General features: G+C 40.4%; 1 protein-coding gene across 4 annotated transcripts in view; it reads left to right on the plus strand.

The window, feature by feature from the left end:
* The window catches only part of Elmo1 (engulfment and cell motility 1), a 522,491-nt gene that overhangs the window by 157,645 nt on the left and 338,381 nt on the right, over window positions 1–26,465 (plus strand). For all 4 annotated transcript variants that reach the window (XM_057787434.1, XM_057787435.1, XM_057787437.1 and 1 more), the window contains exons 6-7: window positions 3,363–3,532; window positions 15,175–15,210. In XM_057787434.1, coding sequence (XP_057643417.1) covers window positions 3,363–3,532; window positions 15,175–15,210 — 206 coding nt within the window. The remainder of the gene's footprint in view (window positions 1–3,362; window positions 3,533–15,174; window positions 15,211–26,465) is intronic.

The following is a 26,465-nucleotide window of genomic DNA, read 5'->3' on the forward strand; positions in this document are numbered from 1 at the left end:
GCATGCATGTGTTTTTCTGTCATAACTGATAATTCAGACCAGAAACTGGATATTATTTTTAAAAGCCAGTTTGATCATCGAAGACTTTTCTTCACCTCTATTCTGCAGAATGAAAGTTTTGTATCCATATCGTTTAGAGATTTAGGGAAATGAGTACCTATCCACCCTGCTCCAGTTCCAGCTGCATAGCTGTTGCATTAGCAGGGTCTCTCGGTTCCACTAGTGTTTTGATTGGAGGGCACATCTGTGGCTCACATGTCTAGAGCTCTTTTCCTGGTCCACTCATGATGGGAGTTTGCCACTTTATGGGCTACAGCGAACCTTTCATGGAATCCCATCACAGTTCCTAGATGGGGAAAATGAGGTCAAAAGAGAAGAAGGAAAGTTCACTGTATCCCTGGAAGGGTCAGTGACAGAGCTAAGGAAGCCCCACAGTCTCCTTTGAGACCTCTACAGTGCTTTAAGTAAGTCTTGAAATGGAGATGAAGACTTCCCCAAAGCAAACAAGGGGCGGAGCTACAGCAGTAGTTCCTTAAGTAAATTTCAAGGAAGTAGCATGACCTGTCTCAAGGAAAAGTCACCACCCAGAACCTGCACATACAGCTTTTTTTTAGGCCTTCTGCTCAGAGAGGACAGAGGGAACTGTCCCAGGGGAGTGTATAGGGTTATGGAGTCTATGTGGTGTGAACATGCGACCCTATCTGGAGGAGTGTCCACGCTGCCCTTGGGACAGTCCGTGACTGAGACCCATCCTCATCCAGGCTCTTTCTGTTTGTCATGGCAGTGCCTTCATGGTCTCAGGATTTGGGACTCTTCAGTCTGGGCTTCTCTACCCAAGTTTTGGTGGTTGTTCCTCTTCTTTATTTTAAATTAACTAATTGCTTAATTAACCTCAAAGTGAGTCCCTATCAAAGGCATATTACCGAATGAGAAGAGTGACATAATACAGTCTTTACACAAGTCTTAAAAGGGTGGACAGATTTTCTTCTTGGTACAGTAGAGCTTAAAGACTTCCCAGTGGTCCAGCTGGAAAGGACAAGCGGGTGGCTGGGTCAGCAGAACCAGTGTTGCACGGTCCTGATATGACTGCAGGATACTGGGTCTGGTTGATGTGGAACAGTCATTTCAGCCTGGGGTTTTGAAGAAGCAACATGGCAACCTGAGTGTGTTCAACAGATGTTTCTGAAGACCCCAGTCTAGGCTTTCAGATCTGGAAATTGCGTAAAAATGAAGGATCCGTGGCTTTCGAAGCTGTTCGGGTCCTGTGTGTTCTGGGAGCCTTCTGTTGATAGCTGATCTTCAGAGTTCAGCTACTCTGGTTTTTTCTCAGCAATATTGATGAGGCGTGTGAGCTGGGGCATGTCTGTCACTTAGCTTTCTTGCCACTTCTGTTTCCTTTGTCAGATGAAGAGGAAAAAGTATCTCTATGCTTGGACTCAGTTCGGATTAAATGAATTACTTCATGAAGGTATTACAATAATAGGTGATAACGCACGTTAGTTGTAGGTTAGTTGCTAATCATGGCAATGGCATCAGACACTGCAATTTTCATCAGTGCTGTCGATGGCAATGAGATGGTTTCCGAGCTGAGATCTGTAGAGAAAATTATTTTCTGTGGAAAAAAGTATAGTTTCCCAGGAATTCAGAGTGGTTCACTTTGATTAATTATACTAGGTCAGTGTTATATCAATTTGAAATATTCATGAAAAAAATCCAAATTTGGAATACCTGTCGTAATTCTATATATCCATAAGTATTTGTATATTTAAATGATGTTAAAAGAGCGAGTGATTCACATTCAGAAGTGGGCTTTTAGTGAATTGTGGACTGTCGTTTGCCTGAGAACAAGTTCTCATCCTCCATCCTTGTCCCCTTTCCTTGTTCTCTTCTGATTTCTGCTGCTGACTGTGGTGTAGTGGGAAACCCCAGGACACCCTGACTATATGATGTAATATGTTCTCGTCTGTCTGGGCTCCAGAAAAACTCCCCGGGGTTCCTTATTGTCCTCCCTTTCTGCACAGGGAGCTCTCCACAGGGGCTGCTCTCACCCTCTGCTTTATAACCCAGCCCTATTATAGATCACAGGGCATTGTTCTTCACTTGTTTTGTAACTAATTTCTCTTCAGCAGAGTTAATTGGTTGTTAATATCGAATACCATGAATTAGACTCTTTCTGTTATTATGATGAAATACTTGAGGGTGGGTAATTTATAAAAGCAAGGAGTTTGCTTAGTTTATAGGTCCAGAGGTTTTAGAATTTGACCCCATTAACTCTGTTCAGGCCCTCATGGTAGAAGCCATAATAAGGAGAGCCTGTAAGGGGGAGAGGTGAGGCATGTATGAAATAAGAAAACAGAGCATCTTCAGCCAGGCACCAAAGCCCAAAAACAACCCTTTTGCTAGGCCCTGCCTCTTAAGTCCCACCACTTGTCCACACTGGGGATCAAGTTCCCAACACATGAACCACTGGGGGACAAACCACTTCCAAACCATAGCGCTCCACCTTGCTGTATCTTTGCAATGTCACAAAATATCAAAGGAAACAACAGTTCCAGGGAAGCCTGAGGATGGCAGATGCTTCAGCCACTATGGCTTGAAGTTGAGTAGCTAGAGGATGGTGAGGGGTGTAATTTGTCCCACCGCCTGCCCCGCCTACCTTGATGGGAAGAGAAAGAGGACAAATGCCTATCTGAAGTTCAGCCCTGCCATGCACTTACACTCCTCCATGTGCCACACCCAAATCCAGAAGCCTCAGCAAGGAGAACATTTGTCCTCGGAAGAGCTGCTAATTGTGCATATAGTTATTTTGTTTTAAATTCATACAGCAAGTAGCCAGCGCGTGAGAAACACATGCGGTTGGAAATTGCAAAGACTCATTTGTGTGTCTAATGAAGCTTTTGAAAGCAGGCAGTTATTACTCAGAGTTTTGACTGAATGGGTAATCATGATGTATAAATTTGTGTAATTGCTTAACTAACCAAATAGCTTTTTTGTCACTTCTAGATAATAATTTTATTGAAAAAGTAAACATCCTCTCTTCTCTTTTCTATCTGTCACACCCTATCAGTTGGGGAGTTTTAATATTCATGTGCACTTGCCCTTGCGCTCCATTCTTCCGTGAATTGCGCCCTGTTACTTCCCAGTTGGAAGGAAGAATGGGTCACTGGAGGGAGGGGTCTTTCCAATGGAAACCTGTTGCTGGGGTCCCCTGGTCTCATATGCTTCAAGCCGATACTTCTGGCCTGTGCATATTTATTTTCCAGGGACTCATTGATTTCTGTGCTACTGTATTCATTTTTTAAAAAAGGACAAATTGATAGCATGTACTTATCTTCTGTCTGTTCCCTTCTCTCCTTCCCAAGGCTCAAAATGCCCAGCAGCTCCATGAACGAATACAGTCATCAAGTATGGACGCCAAGCTGGAAGCCCTGAAGGATCTGGCCAGCCTCTCCCGGGATGTTACCTTTGCTCAGGAGTTCATAAACCTGGATGGCATCTCACTCCTCACTCAGATGGTAGAAAGTGGCACAGAGTAAGTGTACCCCATCCTGATGCCTCCCTCCGTCCGCTCGAAAGCTGTGGGGTCCACCGCATTCTTTATTCCAGCAGTGTCTATCATGTTGTCCCCGGTCTGCTCTAGAGCTGTGGTGTCTGCTATATTCTCTATTCTGGAAGTTTCCAGATATAAAGGCCAGACCTTGGCCAGGCTCTGTGAAAAGTGACTTGAACACAGCAGCGGGTCATGGGTTTGTGACTCCCACAGCTGCGTCCTCCATATGACAGCTGCATGGTGTAACATGCTCAGAGTCCCTGAACACCTCAGTTTTCAGGGTCCAGAGGAAGAACCTTAGGTTGTTACCTCAGAAGGCCTAGCCAACATTAAAACTATAATTATCTCGACTGTTAATCCGTCAAATCCTTTGCTTATCCAAGAGAACTTCCTTCCTCTGACAGGAATAAAAATCAGAATATGATCATATGTTTTGAAGCATTTAGAGCGCTCTTAAAATACTTTCTTAAAGGGACACTTTCATGTTTAAAACAAGTGTAGCAGGGGCTGCAGAGATGGCTCAGCAGTTAAGAGCATTGCCTGCTCTTCCAAAGGTCCTGAGTTCAATTCCCAGCAACCACATCTGTAATGATTACAACCATCTGTAATGAGGTCTAGTACCCTCTTCAGGCATGCACGCAGAGAGGATATCGTATACATAATAAATAAATAAATAGATAAATAAATAGATAAATAAATAAAATGAATGAGAAAAACAGCACTGTTAAAAAAAGCAAATGTAGCTTAAATTTTAAAATAATAAATATTTATTTGGTACCTACTGTAGTATGCAGAATGGTGATAAGTGGCAAAAAACTTTAAATATGAGTTTTAGCCTCCCAAAATTGGTGGAGATTATTATATAATCAGAATTCAAGGCTGTTGGTTCCTATGGGGGTCAGAGGGCTCTCTAGCTGGGCCGGCTAGATCATAAAAGGCCTTTTTTCATGGATGAGGCAGTAAGTAAGTGAGGTCTATGGAAGCTTGAGTTCATCATGGCAGCAGAATGGGTTAGCTTTTCTGGTAGAGAGCTGACCGTCTGGTGAAGACTTTTGTCTCTGGTGTGACTGGAGAGACTAAGGAGCATGGCTGGTTCGGTTTACTCATGTGGGAGAGCAGCCTGTTCACCAGGAAGGGAGGGGATCAGAACAACCGCCCATGGGCTCAGCTGCTTGTGGCATTGACAGCACATGGCAATACTGACTTAGTTAACTACAAGTTAGTGTACTGATAAGAAGAGCTACGAAGATTAAGAGGAGGAAGAATTACTGAGGACTGGGGCTCAAGTCTGGTCTTTTAATTCTCCCTTCCATTCTCCGCCATGCAACAAACAAAGGGATGATTGTACACACCAGAAACCTGTCTGTTTCCCCCCTCCTCCTTTTCCGTGCTCTCTCCTTCCTCCTACCCTTGGCATTATTTAACCTTTGCAGTTAGCATTGGTGAAAGAGTCTTTGTTTTTCATTCAAAGACAGGGCATTTTACCATAGTGCTGAGATTTCCATCTAATAACATTTTTTCAAGTTTAAAATTGGAAATCTTGTCTTACAGACAAGAAGAAATAATTTGTAGTCCCCAATAAGGAAATCAAATCAATCTAAGGACATCAGCAAGAGTTGGTTGTCTGGACAAGGGCCACTGTGGGCAGTCTCCTTTGGCAGCTGTTTTGTTTTGTGTCGTGATTAAAACTCTCCTCAAGACATGGTGGAGCTTGAAACAGTCAGGAAGAAGTTGAGAATGACTTGGCAGCAAGGGATTTGACAAGGAAAAGAAAGTGCCTCCCGTGACAGACGCTTTAGAGGAAATGGAGGGTGGAGTGTTGTCATAGTTACTTTTTTGTTGCTGTCAGAAAATACCCTGACGAAAGCAGCTCTTAAGGGCCGGGATAGATTGCTCAGCGGTCAACAGCATATACTGCTCTTCCAGAGGGTCCGTATCAGGCTTCCTACAACCAAATGTAAGTCCAGCTCCAGGGGATCTTCTTCTCAGAGTACCTTCTTCTGGGCTCTGCTACAGTGCACATGCCCCTTCCCCCACAGAACACACATATGCACATAATTAAAAATCAGTGTAGAAATATTTTCTAAGGCAGTTGAAGGGAGGAAAGGCTCATTTTGCCTCGGATCCAGGGTGAAATCCTTCATGGTGAAGCAGCTAAGATGGCAGGGACCTGAGCGAGCTGGTCACATTGCCTCCCTCGTCAGGAGGCTGAGAACGGAGGGAGCTAGTGCTCAGCTCACTTTCTCCCTTATATATAATTCAGGATCCCAACCATGTGAATGGCGCCACCCACAGTGGGTAGGTCTTCCTAAATCATAATCTCATCAAAACAACCCCTCAGAGTACGGCCAGAGAGCATCCCTGAGGGGATGATAGAGCTCATCACGTTGACACTGACCACCACTTGTTTGCCTGTCTCTTCATGTCGGTTTCCAGTGAGCAGTGGAGAATCCCTTTCGACTGGGATGAGCATGTCCTCACCACATGTCCTCTCCAGATGACCTCTGATCCTCCTGGGACAGTGAACCTTTGGGGCTTCTGCTTCAGGGACATTTGCTAGCACGTTAAAGTGTAAAGCTGTTACTACCTTCACTGATATTTTCCAGTGCCAGCCACTTATACATCAAGGGGTGTGTTCTAGTGCCAGTGGTAATGCCACTGACATTAGTGGTTCTTTTCCATAAGCCTAGGTATCTGGGCACATTCGCTTTTGACTCTTTACAGTTTGAATCAGATAGTATGCATACATCTGAATTTACCATGGTAGCCATAATAATTGCAAATGTAATAGGAAACGTCCCCAAGTCAGGGATCCATGTGTACATCATGAGTACAAGGTTGTGCTAGCCACTGTGTTTTGCCAATGAAGCCTGCATATCAAGACTCTCCCCTTTTTAGTTTCCCATGGCAGCAGTCTGCTAAGGGTGCCATAGCCCAGTTCCAGAGACTGATACCTTAAACAAAAGAATCCCTTCTGAAGGCTGGAAGGCATCATCATGGTTGGTTTCTTCTGAGGTCTAGTCTTACCATACAGATGGCTGCGGTCTCCCAGTGTTCTTATGTGCCTTTCCCACACGCCTGCACGTCCAAGTATATCTGTGGATTCAGAGTTACTCCTCTTGAAGAGACACTCATCAGATTGGATCATGAGGCTTCCTAATTCCAATGACCTCATTCCAAACTAAAGGTCCTGTCTCCAAGCACAGTTCCATCCGGAAGTATTGGGGTTTGCAGCTTCAACATATGAATTTTGGGATGGACATAGTTCAACCTGAAACACTCATCAAAGAATCACTACACTCTTGTTCTATAAGAAAAGAATGTACAAATGCTAGCACATGCTTACCTTGTTAAGATGCTTCTCATCTATCCCATTGCCTTCCTCCATGGCTCACCATAATCTAGAGTTATTCAGAATAATCCCTATGCTTAACTCCAGGTTGTCAAAGGCGGGCCTTAATCATATCACAGTGCTCATGTACACGGCGAGAGACTGTCAACACCAGATGTTCCCTGTGAACAATCCATTTCATATGTGAGCAATCCATTTCAGTACTTATATTTATTTTCAAAAGAATGCCGTACTCATTAACATGATAATCGTTTGTAATCAGCTATTGCAACTTGACACATTCTGTCAAGTTTCAGACAGTTTAAGCAGCAGGAGACCAGATCTTGGGTGAATTCTCTTTGGCATTTTTCTTCCACATTCCCATCATGCCACTTTTCTGGGAAAGGATAACATCTCGTGGGGGTCCTTCTGCTTTCCCTTACTGTTTTGCATAAATTCAAAGCCCTGGTGGTTTCAAAGACTGAGGAAGTAGGCACAAAACTCCTAGGTCTTTTTTCTCCCTTTTGCTCGTCTCGGTATCTCAGGAAGAGGTAACTTATTTGATCCCCAGACACTTTTCTGATCTTTTGCTCAAATTAAAAAGGAAAGAAAAGCTATTTCTCTTATAAGTAAAGTGGATTCTCAGTTAAAGGCAGAGAAGACTTTGATTGAGTACTGAGAAACTCAGGAGTAGAAGCTCCTGCAGCTGAAAGCCCTGCAGTCATGACTCTTGGGCAGATGGCCTGCTGGGAAGGTGGGAATGCTGAAATTTCTCCTTCGTCTTAGTAATGATGACGTTCAGTTCAGACCGTTCCAGCTGCTTGCTATTACCCAAGGCTTCTTTAAGGTCCATCCCCATATGGTACCAGGAGACACGTTGGGTTGAAATCACTCAAGAAGAGCAGCACAGTATTGCTTTGGCAGAAAGCAGCACTTAAAGCCTGAAATTAACATTTCCATCCTTGTGGAGTTTTGAATTTCCATTCCTGGGTTCTCACTGAACCAGGTATGGAAACAAATAGCTTTGTGGGGAAGTATGTTGCCCAACTCACGCAAGGGGAAGGATGCTGAAGAACGAAGGGAAAACAAAAGGCGGCTCCTCAGAGACTGGAAATATCTCTGGCTTGATTCCAGAGAAGAAAAATATTTGCCATTCACTGCAAGTCCAACGCACACAGTGCACACACACACACACACATACACACACACATACACTGCTGTTCACGCATCATCTCTCCCCTGTTCAGCAGCCAGTTGTCACTGGGGGCAGACAACAGAGAGTTTTTCCAAGACTGGAGGGCAGACCACTTAGAGTTCCCTTCCTACTTGGCTGATTGAAAGCAGTATGACACCATCGGCCTATGAGTAAGCCAGAACACCGCCCTGGACAGCAGAGCCAAGACTGAGGAAAGCAATTTCTCTGTTTCCGAAAAACCCAGTCTTTACTGAAATTAAATCTTCTTCCTTATGAAATCATATTTATTGTTAAATATGTGCAAATCTGCCAAAGGAGAACAAATACTTTGTATTCTGCCCATCCACAAACAACCACATTTATTATCTTCGTGTATAACCATGCTATTTTAACTATACATATGCATAAGGTTCATAAAAGTAGAATTACAGTCATTTCCTTCACAATATTCCTTTTGTAACCATATCACTAAATGTTACTCTTTCCCTTATTGTAATTGTCCACATATGCTTTCATTTTTACAAACTAGTCTGTTCAGTTGATATGCATATGATACATTAATTCAAAGGATATCCACAGTGGTCAGTTGTGCCCACACTGTAAGGGATTTCCATTATTTTCAGGGTGTTTTGTGGACATTTTCGATTGCTTTTCTCGTGCCCCCTAATTGTGACTATTTAAATACTTTGTGGGGGACAAAGAGATGACTCAGAGGATAAAGAGCTTGATCTTGTGAGGACCCAGGTTCAGTTTATAATACTCACATCAGAGAGCTCACAAATGCCTGGAGCTCTAGTTCCAGGGATGGATTCTGATGTCCTCTGGCCTCTGGGCACCTGTACACATGTGCTGCACATAACTCAAGCAGACACACACACATACACACACACACACACACACAATCTTTAAATTACTTCATCAGAATAAGTCTACTGGTTCAAAGAATATAGGGATTTTAAACCACTTCCCAGTAGTAACAATTTAGTAGTTTGCTAGGCTGTCCTGATATTTCATCATTACTTTGGATGCGTATCAGTTTCCAATCCCTGGTTACTGCTGGTCTGGCATTCTATACACTTTCTGTTGTTCCTGGGAACACTGAGGCATCCCAGGAGTTAGTTCTCTCTAAACTGGGAATTAGTAAGTGCTGTCTGACTTGGCTGAGATCTATCTATCTATCTATCTATCTATCTATCTATCTATCTACCTACCTACCTACCTATCCACCTATCTGTCGTCTATCTATCTATTCTCCTTCCAGAACAGTATACTTAAAACATTAGTCTTTCTGTGAGACAGTTAGTCTCTTATGCTTGTTCTCTCTCTTTCTCTCTCTTGCCCTCGTTTCAAGAACAGGTGGGTGTAACTCCAAGTTAGTTTGATAACAGTGGGACACACGAAAAACCCCCAAAATGCTTGCTACTCAGATTTTGGAATATAGTTATCTGTCTGTCTGTCTGTCTGTCTGTCTGTCTGTCTGTCTATCATCTATCCAGCCATCTTTCTATCTCTATCTACATTCCTATCTGTCTACAGTGTTGTTTTTTTTTTTTTTTGGTGTGTGTGTGTGTGTGTGTGTGTATGCGTCTGTGTGCGTGTGTGTATGCGTCTGTGTGCGTGTTGATGGATATTTAGCCCAGTTTGGCCTCACACTTAGCAATCCTCTTAACTCAGCTCGTTGGCTGCTGAAACTTCAGGTGTGCCACCATGCTAACTAGTTGTATCTTCTAAAATGAAGGATCTGACTTCAGGTAACATTCCCTACCCAATTGTCCTGTCTCCCGACAGTCTTCTGAGATTTGGAAGAGTTTCACAGTCATTTCTTTCTTGCATGATTGATATATTTCAATAAGGTAGGTTATCAGTGTTGACACAAAAACACAACTCTTACCTCAAAAGGAACAAGAGACAGTTTATCCTGGGGCTAAATATTAGTGACCATTGCCCAGGAACACAGATTTATGTCACCCCAAGTTCCCTGTTCTGATGTGGAAGCAGTTTCATGATGTAACAGAATAGAAAATAATAAATCAAAACACTTTTTAAATACATTGGTGGCATCACCAGAGAGGCAGGTTACGGCAAAGCTGGGAAGCCTGTCATTGGCTTCTGGTTCTTATCTGGTGCCACTCCTAGCTTTGGGGCTGGCAAGGACTAGTGGTCTGCTAAGTTAAAACACTTGAAAAGGTTTTACCTAATAGTCACAAGGATGTTAGATCAGATACAGAGGTGGGAAGAGCATGGCTAATAATAGGACTAATTAGTAAATAGTCTCGCAACAGTTTCAGTGGAAGGTGTGGCTTCTTTCCAGAAACTTCTTAGAGTGTTCACCAATAAGGCTTGTTCAATAGTAGTTTGTTAAAGGTACTTTTCAGGGAGAGGTGACATTATAAGTTTCTTCCAGATATAGACATGACCATGCCTTAAAAGAATTTACCCGTAGAATATGAGGGAGCCAGACAGGCTGTAATATTTCAAAGAAAAGTCAAAAGAGCATAGATTTATAAAGAGCAAAAGAATGTTGAGATGAATTGCAAATGGATACAGAACTGGTTTTCCACAAGCAGGGAGGAAGCCAATTAAATCACCACGAGACAGGGGAAAAGTACCATTAGTTATTCAGAGTTTGTGGAGTTTTAAAATGCCTTCAAGTCAGTGGGCTAGGGACATATAGTGCAGAAGGCGGGCTAGGGACCTATAGTGCAGAAGGTGGGCTAGGGCCAGATAGTGCAGAAGGCCTTGCTGCACACATTTCCTTAGTTGCCCATGTTAACCCACTTGTTTTCTTCCAGCTTTAACTACTGTTTTCTCAAGGTCAGACTCATAGTCTCTGCCTTTATCACAAATGCCTGTTGGGTCTTTTAAAATTTTACCCTGTTGTTGACACCTGATGTCTCTTTGTCTTACTGACCATGTTACATCTGGTCACTTGATTAGGACTAGGTATCTTTATTGTGACATTTTTTTTTAAATTTGCAATTGATTCATACATAATTTGCAGGAAAATCCTGTGAAATCATGCAAATGATTCCGCCATCTCCGTGTCATTTTTCTACAGCTAGTCTAGGTCTGAGCTCACGGATACCATGCTGAGCACTGTGACTCAGTGGAGGGTCATAAATGTCATAAATCATGTTTCTGTGACCACCCCGGAGGTTTTGTCCTTAAACTTTATGGGCACATCACTCTTTATAACCAAGCAGATCCTTTATTCCTATCTGTTTAGTCGGCTGTCCTCTGTCACTAGTATTATTGATTGACTGTTCCTCTTGTCCCAGACTTGGCCCATGGCTACGCAGTCTGTGTCCTTCTGACTGTTCCATCACTTTCAGAACATTTCTTTCTTTTCTGGCTCACCATGATGTTCCCTTTATCTCCTTTTTAAAAAACCTTAGCATGAGACATTTTCCAAAGAAACTCTATTCTCTATAGTTCTACCGAGTTCTTACAAAGGTTCCTAGTAGATATATGCTCAGGCCAATCTTCCCTTACTTCATTGATTCTATCTATGGCTTTTTGATGGTGTAAGTAAGTAAAATAATAAATACTGTTTTAAATAAATGAAGGGAAAATGAAAAGTGTAAAAACATATTCTTTTCACTTTCTCATTTTACTAACTACTAGAATTTAGTTTTCATGTGGCTATTGAGTTTCTGAAGGAATTTTCAGCAGTGTGGGAACAGGCACAGCTCCATACTGTCCCCCTGAGCAGCCTATAATTTCCTTTGTCTTTAGATGCATCGACACTAGCCAAACCCAGATATGTGACTTTGACATTATCAGTAATGGACCAGACATTCAGGTCTTGGACTTGCTGGTGCAATAAAGGGGGTTGGAGACTTTGTTAAGCATATCTTTATACAGGCCTCAGCATAGCAATTGAGAGAAAGAGTTTGTCAGATAAAATAGGACATGCCCAAGAGTATGTGATGTGCTTTTCTAAGAGACTGTCATAGAGGGTAAGACACACTCAAGTGTGGGATGGGTTACTCAAGGGAGTCATAGAGAGTAAGACATAACACCAGTGTAGGTACAGGCTTCTCTGGGGAGAGTCACAGAGGAAGGCATATGCCTGTGTAGGTGCAGGTTCCTCAAGGAAGAGTCATGATTAATTATCTTAGCCTTAGCCATATATACTATTTTGGTGGCTCTCATATGTTACTAAGAAGCCATTTTTCTCTTTCCTCTCTTTTATCAGTGAGATATGTGAGCAAGCTTTGGGGATGCCCAGCATGGAATTATGGTCTGTAAAACAACACCAGGAGCCACTGTAGTTTGCAGTAACTTTAGCACATGCCACCTTCCTGAAATGGGTTTCTAGTGAGATTTGTTGGAAACTGCAGCTTATGTCTAGGAAGAAAGAAGGCTTAAGCAGTTGTTAATTTGGTGTGATTCTTTCTTCTTTATTGGCAAGAGACTTCAACCAGATTCCTAAAAAGAGGGTCTATTCCCTTCTCATGTACCCCAACTTTTCTCATTTTTCTTTCTTGCCTCAATACTCCATTTAGACCATAATTTCTCCTGAAGAGTGAAATCATTCCACAACCACTTAAGTACTTAGCTGTGCACCTGAACTTCTGTCTCTTTGTCCTTATACAGAGCAGCCTTGGTCTTCAAAGGGTTGGAAAAGCAATAAGCTTACAGATGCAATAGCCTGCATCATGTTGGTGCCTTTGACAGTCATGAGGAATGAAAATCAGATGTCAGGGAGTCTCCTAGAAGTAGCCTAAAGTCAGATGTGTGGAGGGATAATGTGTGGAAAATAAGATGTCAATCTCAAGAGACTAGTGAAAAAACAACATTCTAACATACTGCTCTGAAAACAGTGGCACTGGCTCTCTGAAAACAGAGAGAAACCAAAAGTGACTGGTGTGCTGATCTGGCACAAGACAGTAGTTGTTTAGTTTAGTTTTGTTTTAGAGACAGGGCTTTTCTGTGTAACAGTCCTGACTGTCCCAGAACTCACTTTGTAGATCAGATTGGCCTCAAACTCACAGAGATCCACCTGCCTCTGCCTCCCGAGTGCTGGGATTAAATGAGTGCACCACCGGTAGGCTTAAGATAGTGGTTTTTGAAGTTACCCAATCATGAGAAATTCCTGTCTTCTCCCATAGGTCAAGATATTTCCCCTTCCCAAATACCCGTCTCTGAAGTTTAGGATACAAAGCCTTATCTAATAAATATTCTAGGGCTTGAGACCCTCTCCTTTTTCAGTCATACACAGACCACCTGGGACTTGCCAAGTCTCAGAGTCATGAGAGAAGCAGGCACCAGCTGCAGCTGGAGGAGAGAGGGACTTAGCACCTCCTGCCCATCTTTGTCTGTAACTGATGAACTCCAAGCAAACCTTGTACTGAAAATGGGACATTACAGTCTGTTTCTTATAGGTGGGACCAACTGTAAAGAGGGGCAGACACTAATCCACAAAACAGCACACTGAAGGCAAATTTAAAGCTGGATTGATCTGGCTTACTGGAGGAATCGAAGGTGCTTTGAGAAAATTAGTCTATCTCTGTCTTCTTGAGCCTGGGAGGTGTTGTTTCTTGCCTCTCAATTTTTCTTTTCTTGGTTTAGTAGTCCTAGCACTTCAGAGGCTGAGGCAGGAGGATAGGGTGCTTGCAAGTACAAAGACAGCCTGGGTTCCATAAAGGAGACTTGGCTTAAAATCAGTAAGTGTAAAATATTTTTAAAATGCACACGCATTCAGAAGCCCACATGTCCTTTATTCGGTTAGGGTTGCCTGTCACAAGCCCCATCTCCGAGTTCAGTCCTGGCATCCTAACCGATCACCGTTGTTCCCGGGAGGATGCACTTGCTCTCAAGAGAGGGGGAAGACACATCTGTTATTTAAAAACTTCCTGAAGAAAATGTAATTTATTAATATGAAATTAATGTTTAAATTCATAGAGATGAGATACAGAAAATAATAGAATAAAGAAATTGTGAAAATATATTACATATCTGTAAGACCAGAGATTTCTGGACAAGATCAAGATTCACTAAACCTAACTCACAATGCAACTAAGATTAGGAAGACATTAGTTTCAACCTTCGATCCCAAATTCTTAATGATAGAAATAAAAATGCCAGGAAAGGCAGTCTGCAAATAGAATCTTAGATAAGCCTTTTTCATTACTTGCTCTTATCAGTGCTTAATATTCACTTACATGCACTCCAGATAGCTTAATTTTTCCTTTTGTTTGCATATGACTAATTGGACACACAATTCTAATTTTACTGATATTATTATAATCTCCAGCACATTAAATATTGTCCTCCTTGAGAACATCAAGAATTATTAACCATTGAACAATATCTTCAGTCCAAATATATTATTGTTTTGTGTTGTGATATTTATTTTCTGTAATAATATTTAAAGTTTCTTCTCTTCAGCACAAAAATAATCAATGAATTGTATATAACTGGTGGTAAGCTTGGTCATAATTTTACTCATAATACTGGGGAAAATTGTCTTTATGTCTTAGCATCTACTGGTCCACACAAATAATCAAAAAATAAACTACTTGCCGGGCGGTGGTGGCGCACGCCTTTAATCCCAGCACTTGGGAGGCAGAGGCAGGCGGATCTCTGTGAGTTCGAGACCAGCCTGGTCTACAGAGCTAGTTCCAGGACAGGCTCCAAAGCTACAGAGAAACCCTGTCTCGAAAAAAAAACAAAAAAAAAAAACAAAAAAAAAAAACAAAAAAAAAATAAATAAACTACTTCTACTTTTTTCTTTAAAAAAAAAAAAAAAAAAAAGAGAGGGGGAAGAGATTACGAGCAGTGGGGATTTACCCGAAGAAAGAAAATCGCTTCTTTCTGGTGTAGTCCTTTTGCCACAGCTTGGCCCATTGCAAAGTTGCCCATTTTCGCTCCTTGGGTAGTCTTCCCCCATTGAATACGGGCCCATCCTGGTCTCCTGAGTACTATTATTGTTACTATTGAATGATTATTCTGGCTCATGCTTTGAAATGGACAAGTGTTTCTACTGTCCTGTATCTAATCCTGAATTTTCTTTTAAGATAGGTTTCTTTTGGAGAAATCATTACTTTGAAGCATGTTTCTCTTACATATATTTATTTTTTTTTAATTTTGCAGCCGATACCAGAAGTTGCAGAAGATTATGAAGCCTTGGTAAGAATACATCCTCTATTGATGTGATTTCATGCTTTATTTACTCTGCATAATTAAATTGTGATCTCTTATGTTATAATTATGCATCTAGATATTTTGAGTGTTTCCCCTTTTTTGTTTGATGTTCTTATAAGCAACTTAGTTTCTTTCCTTTTGCTATTTACTTGTGGCAGAAAGGGTATTTATGATTGTTACCACTAAATGATCAAAGCTGAATTGCTGTCTTCCTTGAGCAACGATAGGCATAATTTTATGCATTACTTTAAATAAAATGTTTTCTTTTGTGGCCTATGTGACATTCAGAGCTAGAGTCTGACTTTCTTCAGTGGCTTAGAAAGCAAAAGATCTCTCTATATAAAGGATTTGTACATAGAATGAAAATTATTTGAGTCTGAAAAAAATGGTTGATCCCCCATTTCCTATGTATTAAGTTGCCTGCATTACGTTTATGTCTAGAGATGTTAGAAGCTACTTTTTAAAAAATAATTTTCTTTCTTATTGAGAATTTCATACATGTGTACAATGAAATACAATCATTTGCACCTCTGATCCCCTACAACTTTCCTGGATGTTATTCCCAACTTGTTTCATGTTTGCTTGTCGGTGTGTTTGTTTTGATAACCACCAAGTCTAATCATTGCTTCCCTGTACATACATAGAGGGTCACAATGAACCATGGTACCAGTGATCACGGCCATAAAAAAGAATGTGTTTCTCTCCCCAGTCTCTACCAACTGCCCATAGTTCCTCAATACAGGGTAGGGACTGAAGAGTGCCTCTCCCATCTACGGCTTGATCTCGTGTGGGTCTTCTCCTGGTAATCACAGCTGCTGTGTGTTCTTGAGTTTGATAGCCATAGCGTGTCTCTAGGAGAGCATTTCACAGCACTCTTTCCCATTTTCTGGTCCTTATGCTCTCTCTAGTTTCCCATTCTGCAACATTATTTGTGTGAGAGCACACATGTGTGTTTAGTAAGGATGTCCCATTTAAAAGTTTGTTTAATCGTATGTATATGTGTGTGTACATATGATTATATGGTGTGTGTGTGTGTGTCTGTTGTGGAAGCCAGAAGAGGGAGTTGAATGCCCCAGAGTTGGGTTTACAGGTTGTTGTAAGCCACCAAATATGGATGTTGGGGACTGAATTTGGGTCCTCCAGAAGAACAGAAAGTATTCTTAGCTGTTAAGCAAGCTCTCCAACCCTAGCATGTCCCATTTAGGGATGCGCACTTAGTCTCTTATTTGTACCACTGACAGCTGCCCTCTGCAAAATGAAGAATCCCTGACCAAGGTTCAGAGCAGGCCAGGTCTATGGGTACAATAATAAGTATTTGGAAGGCAGTTTGATAACAATAGGAACTTCTACCAAAGGGACTATAATCTAGCCATGGACTTTTGACCAGGGTGATAGTACCAGCATGGAATTCTCTCCTGTAGAGCAGAAAGGACACAGTTAACCCATGCTGTAATGCCACTATTGCAGCAGAGGTCCATCTTGCCTGGTTGGTTGGTATTGCAGCATTCAGATCCCAGTGCTGACTGGGACCACTGCTGTCTGTTATCTCCCAGCAGCTTGTGTAGCACCTTTCGGCTCTATGAAAGCTAGTCAGCAGGGAGAGAGTTTCAGTTTGGAATTGTTTTCGCTGTCAGACAGCTGAAGTTTGTGGTCTTATCATGTCGTTGTGGTGGCTAACCGAAGGCAATGGTGGTAGCCTGTGTTGTTTTGGAGACTTCGGGAGTTTCTCTGCTCAGTAATTCATAGTGATGTCCAATATTTTGCACTCTGACTCTCATCTAATAACCCATGTTTTCTGGGAGTAGCGCTATCTGTCCACATAGGGAAAATCTGTTGGAACTGATTTTAAGATTATATTTAGTCATTAGTTTACTAACTACTGTTTCCATAAGGCCTTTTCATAGATCCTTGGCTGTGGTTAACCAACTCAAAATCTCCCCTCCGTTATCTCCCCACTGCCATCCCTGCTTGGTCTTTTATCCCCACTATTCTACACTTCTTTCAGATCACATTTATTCTACTGTCTCTCCAGTTAACACTTCTCTATTGGGAACTGGCAAGATGGCTCAGCAGTTAAGAGTGCAAACACGTACTGTGCACTTCCGGAGACACAAGTTTGGTTCCCAGCACTTCTTATTGGGCAAGCTCACAACTGCCTGTAACTCCAGACCCAGGGGATCTAACACCCTCTTCTGACTCCTACCGGCAGCGACACACACATGGTAGATACTTACACAGACATATACAGGTACACATTAATAAATATAAATAAAAATATTTTTTCAAATTTTCTATTATAAGTTAGTTTTTAAAAAAAAATCTACTAGGCAGAGTATGCCCATACATGTCTAACAAACTTGCTAAAGCAGATTGAATACATTTCTGTTGTACTAAGATACCAAAAAGATATTTTCAGTTTGACCCAGAAAGCTGAATACTGTCTCAAAATGTATACCCCCTCCCCATAAGACAGAGTTTCTCTGTGTAGCTTTGGATGTCCTAGAACTTGCTCTATAGACCAGGCTGGTCTCAAACTTAGAGTTCTGCCTGCCACCGTTCCTAAGTGCTGAATTAAAGGCGTGACCACCACCACCTGGCTTAACTTCAGTGTTCAAGCCTCCAGACCAGTAGTTCTCAGTCTTCCTAACGCTGTGACCCTTTAATGCAGTTCCTTATGTTGCAGTGACCCCAACCATAAGATTATTTTTATTGTCATTTTGCAATTGTAATTTTGCTATTGAGTATTGTCTCCGTTCTGAAGACTACTGGAAATATGTTTTTTCATTGATCAAGACCCACAGGTTGAGAACCACTGCTCCAGACAGACTGTTGTTTACCTAATTCTGTAGTATGTGTTCAGGGCAGTAATCTCTCCCATTGCTCCCCCAAAGGAAGACTATTAGTTTGGAAACTTTTTGTGTATTAAATTATTATATGGTGGAATGGGATAATGTGTTTCTGCATAAAGTTTCTAAATTTTAGTTTCACACATTTTAACATAGTAGGAGTATTTAGGTAAAGCAATAAAACCCGTCTTTTGTGATATATCTTGAACATGCATATCTTAGTTTTTAAACTCATTACTTTTAACCTACACTTAAATGTACCATACAAGGTCAGAATAATGAGGGTCACTTCTGTGGTGCAGAGGTTAAAATCAGATAGATGGTAGAGTGAGGATAAAAACTTAACTTCAGCCTCCTAAATTTGCTAAGTTAGTGGAATTGGGGTTCTTAGCCAATACATTTTCTTTAAAAATTGCCAGCTAATTTTAACTTTTGTGTTGTTGAACCACTGAACAATGTAATGATGTTCCTTTGTCTTTATGGACAAAAGTCTCTAACCACGACCCTGGTTCTGCTATGACAGAGTAGTGTAATCAGACTAGCATAAATGATGGAAAAATATCTATATTAAGTGTTATAATCAATGCATCTAGAAACTCCTGTTTGATGATACTAAAGGAAAAACATAGAAGGAATCAGTCCTTGAGGGAACAAATGGAATTCAGTGAGATTTGTGTGTTTTTAGTTTATTGCAGAATACATGCTGTGCCCAGTAGATGAGGTAGCAGAGAGCCTCAGGGTTAATCAGTTACTAGTTTGGGGACAACAGGCTGCTAGAATATTAAGGAGACTCCATGGGGTGGGGGAAAACTCAGGTTTTGAGATATTTCATCTTTATATGACTTATTTAGGAATCCATCACATATGAGGGCAGTGTAAATGCATGTGTGTAGACTTCCAGAGAACCTGGTTTAAAAAAGCTGAGTCCTGACTGAAAACAAAGGGTTGTTCAGAGATGTGAGCTGTCTGTCACGGTATTTGAGCTAACCTACTGGAACAAAAGTCTGAGTTATGAAGACTGACCATCTTATTCAGTATCTAGTGTACCATTAATTACTATATAGAAGAAAAACATTAAGGGTGAGCCATATTTAAGAGAGGGAGAAAAGAATCCTTAGTAGAAAACGGAACCCAATAAGATCAGGTATTGATATTGGCAGGTGAAAATTCTAGAACTTTTTTTCTAATAGTAATAATAGTAGTCGTAGTAGTGGTTGGTGGTGTTTTTTTTTTTTGTGTGTGTGTGTGGTTGTGTGATAGAGGTAAGGAATAGGGGATAAAGGAAGGCAACGGTGGTGTAAATTTGAGATCAAAAGGCAAGTGAAAGACATTGGAAAATGTCATAATGAAACTCATTATTTTGTACTCTAACAGAAATTAAAATATGCTTTGAAAAATAAAATACAGAATAATAAATGAACTGTTGTGAAGTCTTAACAGAGAAATAGAAAACATGAAATACAAGCTGATACCATTTATAAAACTGAAATAGTAAGGGCTGGAGAGATGACTCAATGGTTAAGAGCACTGGTTGCTTTTCTAGAGGATCTGGGCTCAATTCCCAGCACTTGGCAGCTCACAACAGTCTGTAACTCCAGTTGCTGGGGATCCGATGCCTTCTTCTGGCTTTTATGATCAATACATACAACTACTATATAGACATCCATGCAGGTGAACAATTATGTACACACAATAAAATTTTTTTACAAATCTCAAAAAAGTTTTAAAGTGGTTTTAAAAAAACCCAAAAAAGTGAAATAGTAGGACATCATTGAATAAATGGGACCTCCTGAGACTGAGAAGCTTCTGTAAAGCAAAGGACACTGTCACTAAGACAGAAAGGCAACCCACTGACTGGGAGAAGATCTTCACCAACCCCGCAACTGACAAAGGTCTGATATCCAAAATATACAAAGAACTCAAGAAATTAGACCGTAAAAGGTTAATCAATCCAATTATAAAATGGGGCACTGAGCTGAACAGAGACTTTTCAACAGAAGAAGTTCAAATGGCCAAAAGTCACTTAAGATCATGCTCAACTTCCTTAGCAATCAGGGAAATGCAAATCAAGACAACATTAAGATACCATCTTACACCGGTCAGAATGGCTAAAATCAAAAACACCAATGATAGCCTCTGCTGGAGAGGTTGTGGAGAAAGGGGCACTCTCATCCATTGCTGGTGGGAATGCAAACTTGTGCAACCACTTTGGAAAGCAGTGTGGCGGTTTCTCAGGAAAGTCGGGTTCAACCTACCTCTTGACCCAGCAATACCACTATTGGGAATATACCCAAGAGATGCCCAAACATACAACAAAAGTATATGCTCAACTATGTTCATAGCAGCATTGTTTGTAATTGCCAGAACCTGGAAACAACCTAGATGTCCTTCAATGGAAGAATGGATGAAGAAAGTATGGAATATATACATATTAGAGTACTACTCAGCAGTAAAAAACAATGACTTCTTGAATTTTGCATACAAATGGACGGAAATTGAAAATGGAAAAAATTTAAATTGAGCTACTAAACAATATTTGTTTAACTTAAAAGCAAGGTGAAAAAAGAGAAACAGCACAAATTATAGCTAGGACAGATAGAAGCCAATTACAAATATATTTTAATCTTAACAATACAGTAAATGTAAGTGGACTTCACTTTATTTACAAGACTAGGGTTGTCAGAACAAATAAAAAAGATGCCCAGTAATAGAGTGTTTATAAAATATAAGAGGGGAATATACAAATTCAAAAGTTAAAATGGAAAATACTTATCATACACATGCTGATACATTTAACAATTTTATTAATATCAGGCAAAATAAGAAAGGTAATATGTTGTCAGTGAAAAAAGTTAAAACTAATAGTAAAAATAAATCACAAAAACATAAAAAATAAATATATATGAATCTAATATATTCTTCAAAATTTCTGAATAAAAAAATAATAGAAGTAAATAAACATAACCTCCTAATTGAGGCTTTTTTTTGAGACAGGGTTTCTCTGTGGTTTTGGAGCCTGTCCTGGAACTAGCTCTTGTAGACCAGGCTGGTCTCGAACTCACAGAGATCCGCCTGCCTCTGCCTCCCAAGTACTGGGATTAAAGGCGTGCGCCCAGCTCTAATTGAGGCTTTTAAGATGATTGTCTCCTAATGGGTAGGAAAATCAGGTAAAATCAGTAACATAAAGATGCTATGATTAACAATACTGAATGTTGTTCATGGAGTATAATGCTAATCAACAGAATAATACAAATCCAAGTATATGTGAAATGTTCATCATGAATGAATCTCAAAAATTTTGAAATAGTTGGAATTTTATAGATTATATTTTTTATCCCAAGGACATTTACCAGAAATCATTAATAAATAGCTAAAAAGTGCAGATGGTTAGAAATTAGAAAACGTGCTTATTTATCTAAGAGCTGAGCACAATAACTTTATCAAAAGTGCAAAATAATTTTAAGTGATGGTGCCAAACTTTGTGTGTATGGGTGAAGACAGTGCTTAGCAGGAAGGGTGCACTTTTAAATGCTTATACTGAAAAAATATTAAGAAAACCAGGGATAACACAAGATAGGAGGGTTTGTTGGGAAAGGATGGGAAGTTAGGGTAGAGGAGGGAACATGGGTAGAACAAGTAGCACTAAAGGCCTTTCAAAAGCCACATAAAAACTGACTATTGTAGAAGCTTCATAAAATAAATACATATATGAAAGGCACTTAAATGGAGTCATTGTATAATGGGAGTGGTGGTGGGATGATGGTCTAACTAGACTTCTTATGCCTCCAAATAAAACCACCAGTAATAGGAATGGGTTATAATTTTCTGAGTTATTGACCAGTGGGGCCCCATAGACACTTCCAAACACCATAGACTATCTACAAGACTTTTTGTTAACTCTCTGTAACCTTATCAGTAAGGCCCTATTGCTGAAGACAACACTTTCTTACATCAATTAAATATGAAAAAATCGATCTGGTGCCCTGCTAGAAGCTTTACCCTTACTAACTAGTGTTCATGGTGCTAGAAGTTATTTTGCATGCTACTAGAGGAGAAAAGCAACCATGCAGCTACAAACGCTGAAACCTACAACAGCTATGTGCCTGCAAGATACATTGGTGCTATAGTGGCACAGATGTTATGGGTGTAACCAACCACTTCTTAAAATTAGATTTAAGGCCCACTCTGTGAGATGGAACCCGTATCTAGCACTGCTAAAGTGGCCAAGAACCTAAGACTAAAGTCTGGCTTAGGGGAAAACTCATTATTCTGCTACAGCAGTGGTTCTTCTCAGCCTTCCTAATACTATGACTATTTAATAGGGCTCCTGGTGATTGGTAACCCCCAACCATAAGATTATTTTTGTTGCTACTTCATAACCCTAATTTTGCTATTGTTATGAATTGTAATGTAAATATCTATGTTTTCTGATTGCCTTTGGCAATCTCTGTGAAAGGATTTTTCAGCCCCAAAGGGGTCATGAACCACAAGCTGAAAATCACTTTGCTGGACTAGAAAGATGCCTCAGCGACTAAGAGCACAGGGTGTTCTTTCAGAGGAAATGAAAAAGAAAATGAATGAAATTTATGCCCTGGCAATGCTGAAGCATGAATATATGGCAATTCTGTTGATCTTTTCCATATTGGGTTTCATAGTCTAAGTTGATGAGGATGACTGACCAGGTCTTTTCCTCAAGAGGGTGCCAGATCTCATTACAGATGGTTGTGAGCCACCATGTGCTTGCTAGGAATTGAACTCCGGATCTTTGGAAGAGCACATGGTGCTGTTAATGTCTATTCATTTCTTCAGCTCCTCTGGTTCTTCCTGAATTCAATTCCCAGCAACCACAAAGTCCTGTTTCTAACCAAGAAGTTATTTACAATCGAATTGATGCCTTTTGTAAAAGGAAAAGTCAGCCTTCTCCAGTGGAGTGTAATTGGTCCTGCCCATGGCCAACAGAAATTAACACCGTGTATTTTTTTTGGGGGGGGTGGTGGTGGTGAAACTGGTGGTGTTTGTCTTACTGGTTTTTGTTTGTTTTGATTTTTGATTTTTGGTTTTGTTTTGCTTTTGAGGACCTGGGAGGAGTTGAGGAAGAGCAAAGAATATGATCAAAATATGGTGTATAAAAGAAATTTAAAAGACAAATCAGGCATATAAATTTATACTTGGGTGAGTAGGGGACATTTGAACTTATTAAATAGAGAATAAAAATAGCAATGGATGAAAAAAGGAGACAAATCATAAAGAAATTTTTAGGAAAATAATTATTTGAAGATTTCTGAGAGTAAGGTCGTCACAGAGGTGAGCAGTAGGAAGAGCAGAGAGTGTATCATTGCACAGTGCTGATTTTAACAGCAAGATGAAGGCACACTGGGGATGTTTCTCTGCTAGCAAATTTTAAGTTTTAGATAAAATGCACGAAGTCCTTATGAAATAGAAATCACTGTGTGTACCTGCCATGGTAACACACGGCTTTGATCTCATTTGAAGAATCACTTGCCGCTCAGTCAAGAGGAGTTCAGCACTGGACAGCTTTCGGCTAAAGCACATTCTAGATCTGTGCCAGCTTTAGGTCAAGGCTGTTATCTCCCAGCAGCCTCTAGTCATTGAGCATGGGGAAAATACTAGAATCTATTTTTCTGCACATGGTGGGACTCTTCCAACAGCTGCATTTTATTCTGCAGCTTTTTATTACTCACCTGTTCTAGAGTTTCCCATCAGTTTGATAGGACTCTATCTCCTCTCAGACATCCAATCTACATTCGTTCTGCAAACTTTCCATACCCAATCCTACCTTCTGCTTTATCGGTTTTTTTTACTTGTGTGTAAGTGTCTGCATGAGTATGGGGTGTGCATGCTCACATGTGTGTGCATGCATGTGGGGTCCAGAGGGAGACCTTGAATGCTATTCCCAGAAAGGATGTCCACTTCCTTTGAAACAAAGTCTCTCACTGGCCCGAAACTCAAAAATTATGCTAGAATGTCTGTCTGGTGCATGAGCCCCACGGACCCTCCTGTTTCTGCTTCCCTAGCTCTGAAGTTTCACGTGCCACCCACCATAGCCAGCATTTTACACATTTAGCAGGAGCATCACGCCCAGGTCCTTTTGCTTGCAAGATCAGCATTTTACTGACTGATCCACTTAGGCCACAGACATTACCTAGTTTTCTAATAAGACCCTCAATCTTCTAACTCTATCCCAGCCTCTGCTTCTTAAAAAAACAAAACCTATACATTAAAACTGACTTTTGATAAATAGTAGCTGTAGGTGTTCATGTTTCCTCAGGTGGTTGAGATCATTATTAAAAAACCTTGCTGTTGTGAAAAAATGATTACACAAGTAAATTACATTATACCTTTGTGGAAGAATTACCAAATGTATAACAAATAGGGAGGAACGGTGTACAGCAGCTTTATGTAGCATGTATCATCCCACAAATACCGACATTTGACTATGGCAATACAGGAATTAAAATTTATGAAGCAGGGTGGGCAGTGGTGGTGCACACCTTTAATCTCAGAACTCAGGAGTCAAAAGCAGATGGATCTCTGTGAGTTCAAGGCCAGCCTGGTCTACAAAGTGAGTTCCAAAGCAGCCAAGGGTACACAGAGAAACCTTGTCTCAAACAAACAAACAAACAAACAAAAAACAAGACAAACAAAAATTATAGAGCAGTCTTCCAGTGAAAAGAGGTGCAGAAGACCCCAGCAAGGTATTAACAGAGAACCAAGCATTGCATAAAAGACTAATACATCTTGACGGATGCCAGTCCTAAGTCAAGAATGTTATCTCCCAGCAGCCTTTCATATGTGGAGGGAACATAGTTAATTCCTATTTTCAGTTTGATTGAATTGAAAACTACCTAGGCAATAAAAAGACTATAATATTCTCTCTCATTTTCTCTGTCTCTCTGTGTATTTTGTGTGCATGCATGCATGTTTGAATATGTGTAGGTAAATAGTGTCATTTCCAAAGAGAAGAACGAGTGGGGGTGGGAGGGACACTATTCCTAGAGACTGAGAACCCAGTGAAAATAGAAAGGAAACTGCTAGTGTAGTTACCCGTTTTCTTCACCCCCTTTTTCTACACACACCACACTCCTTTCTTTCTTTGCCATCCTGAGGTAAACAACCTCTGATGATGGCTGACGTGTGTAGAACTATGAGCCGGTGTAATGCTCCCCTCCTGCAGATTGCTTTATCGTATATTTACCAAAGAGTCTAACATCCTGACCCATGTGACTTATGCAAAAAACAGCTTAACATTTGGAAATCAGTGTTCAGCTTTTACCAAACACATGAGCGATCAGATAAAGTAATTATTTTATAGAGAACAAGACCATGAACCCAATATTCATTTATATTAAAAGCTCTCAGCAGAAAGAACTACATCAATTTGATAAAGACCATCTATTATAAAAAAACATCAAACTAATGGCGGAAAGTCTAATGTTTTCTTATCTTGACAATTAGCAAGAAGACAAATACGTTTTCTTCCTGTACTTCCATTTGGCAGAGTTCTGTATGAGTTGTTACTCTTTGTGAAAAGCCAAGAAAGAAGTTAAAAGGCACAGTATCAGAAAGGCATGAAATTATCTCCATGCATAGAAGACCCAATTATGTAGAAAATTCCAGCAAACCTACAGGGAGCCTGGCAGGTGTGGTAATGACATCCACCAAGGTCTTGAGATATAATATACCTGTATAAAATGTTGTGTTCTTTCTTGTTTACAGCAAACAAATAGGAATGACATTACAGTTTCCATTCATAGAGTATCAAAATGAGAAAAGGGAAAATTCTTATGAATAAATTCAGCCCAAATGGGCAGTATGTGTTCACTGAAAAATGAAAGCATTGCTAAGTGACCTTAAAGACTTAAATCAAAGAGACCATTTTATGGATTGAGAAACAATACTGAAGATACTAATTCTCTACAAATTCTAGTTTAATGCTATATAAATCACTGAAAAAAATGAGGGCCTGTGAGATGTCTCACTGGGTAAGGGAACTTTTTTTCAGTCCCTGAAACTAATGGTGAAAGGAGAGACCTAGCTCCTGCAAGTTGTCCTTTGACCTCTGTCATGCTTTGACCTCTGTATGTGTGCTATGGAATGTACCTGCGCCCACACATGTACACATGCACACACATACACACACACACCACAAGCAACCAAACCAAAAAATAAATTTCCCTCAAACTACATATATAATAAATTAAAAATGTTAAAAATAAAAAACAAAACAAATGAGACAATTCTAAAATTTTAATTGAAACATGTAATGGCTAGAATAGACAAAATAGTCAATAATAAAATCAGAGGCTTGCATAAGGTGCCCATAAGATTCACTGTAAGACTGGTTATCAGGACAGTACGATATTGACATAAGGA

The sequence above is a fragment of the Chionomys nivalis genome, chromosome 13, assembly GCF_950005125.1.
Source record: "Chionomys nivalis chromosome 13, mChiNiv1.1, whole genome shotgun sequence".
Classification (NCBI taxonomy): domain Eukaryota; kingdom Metazoa; phylum Chordata; class Mammalia; order Rodentia; family Cricetidae; genus Chionomys; species Chionomys nivalis.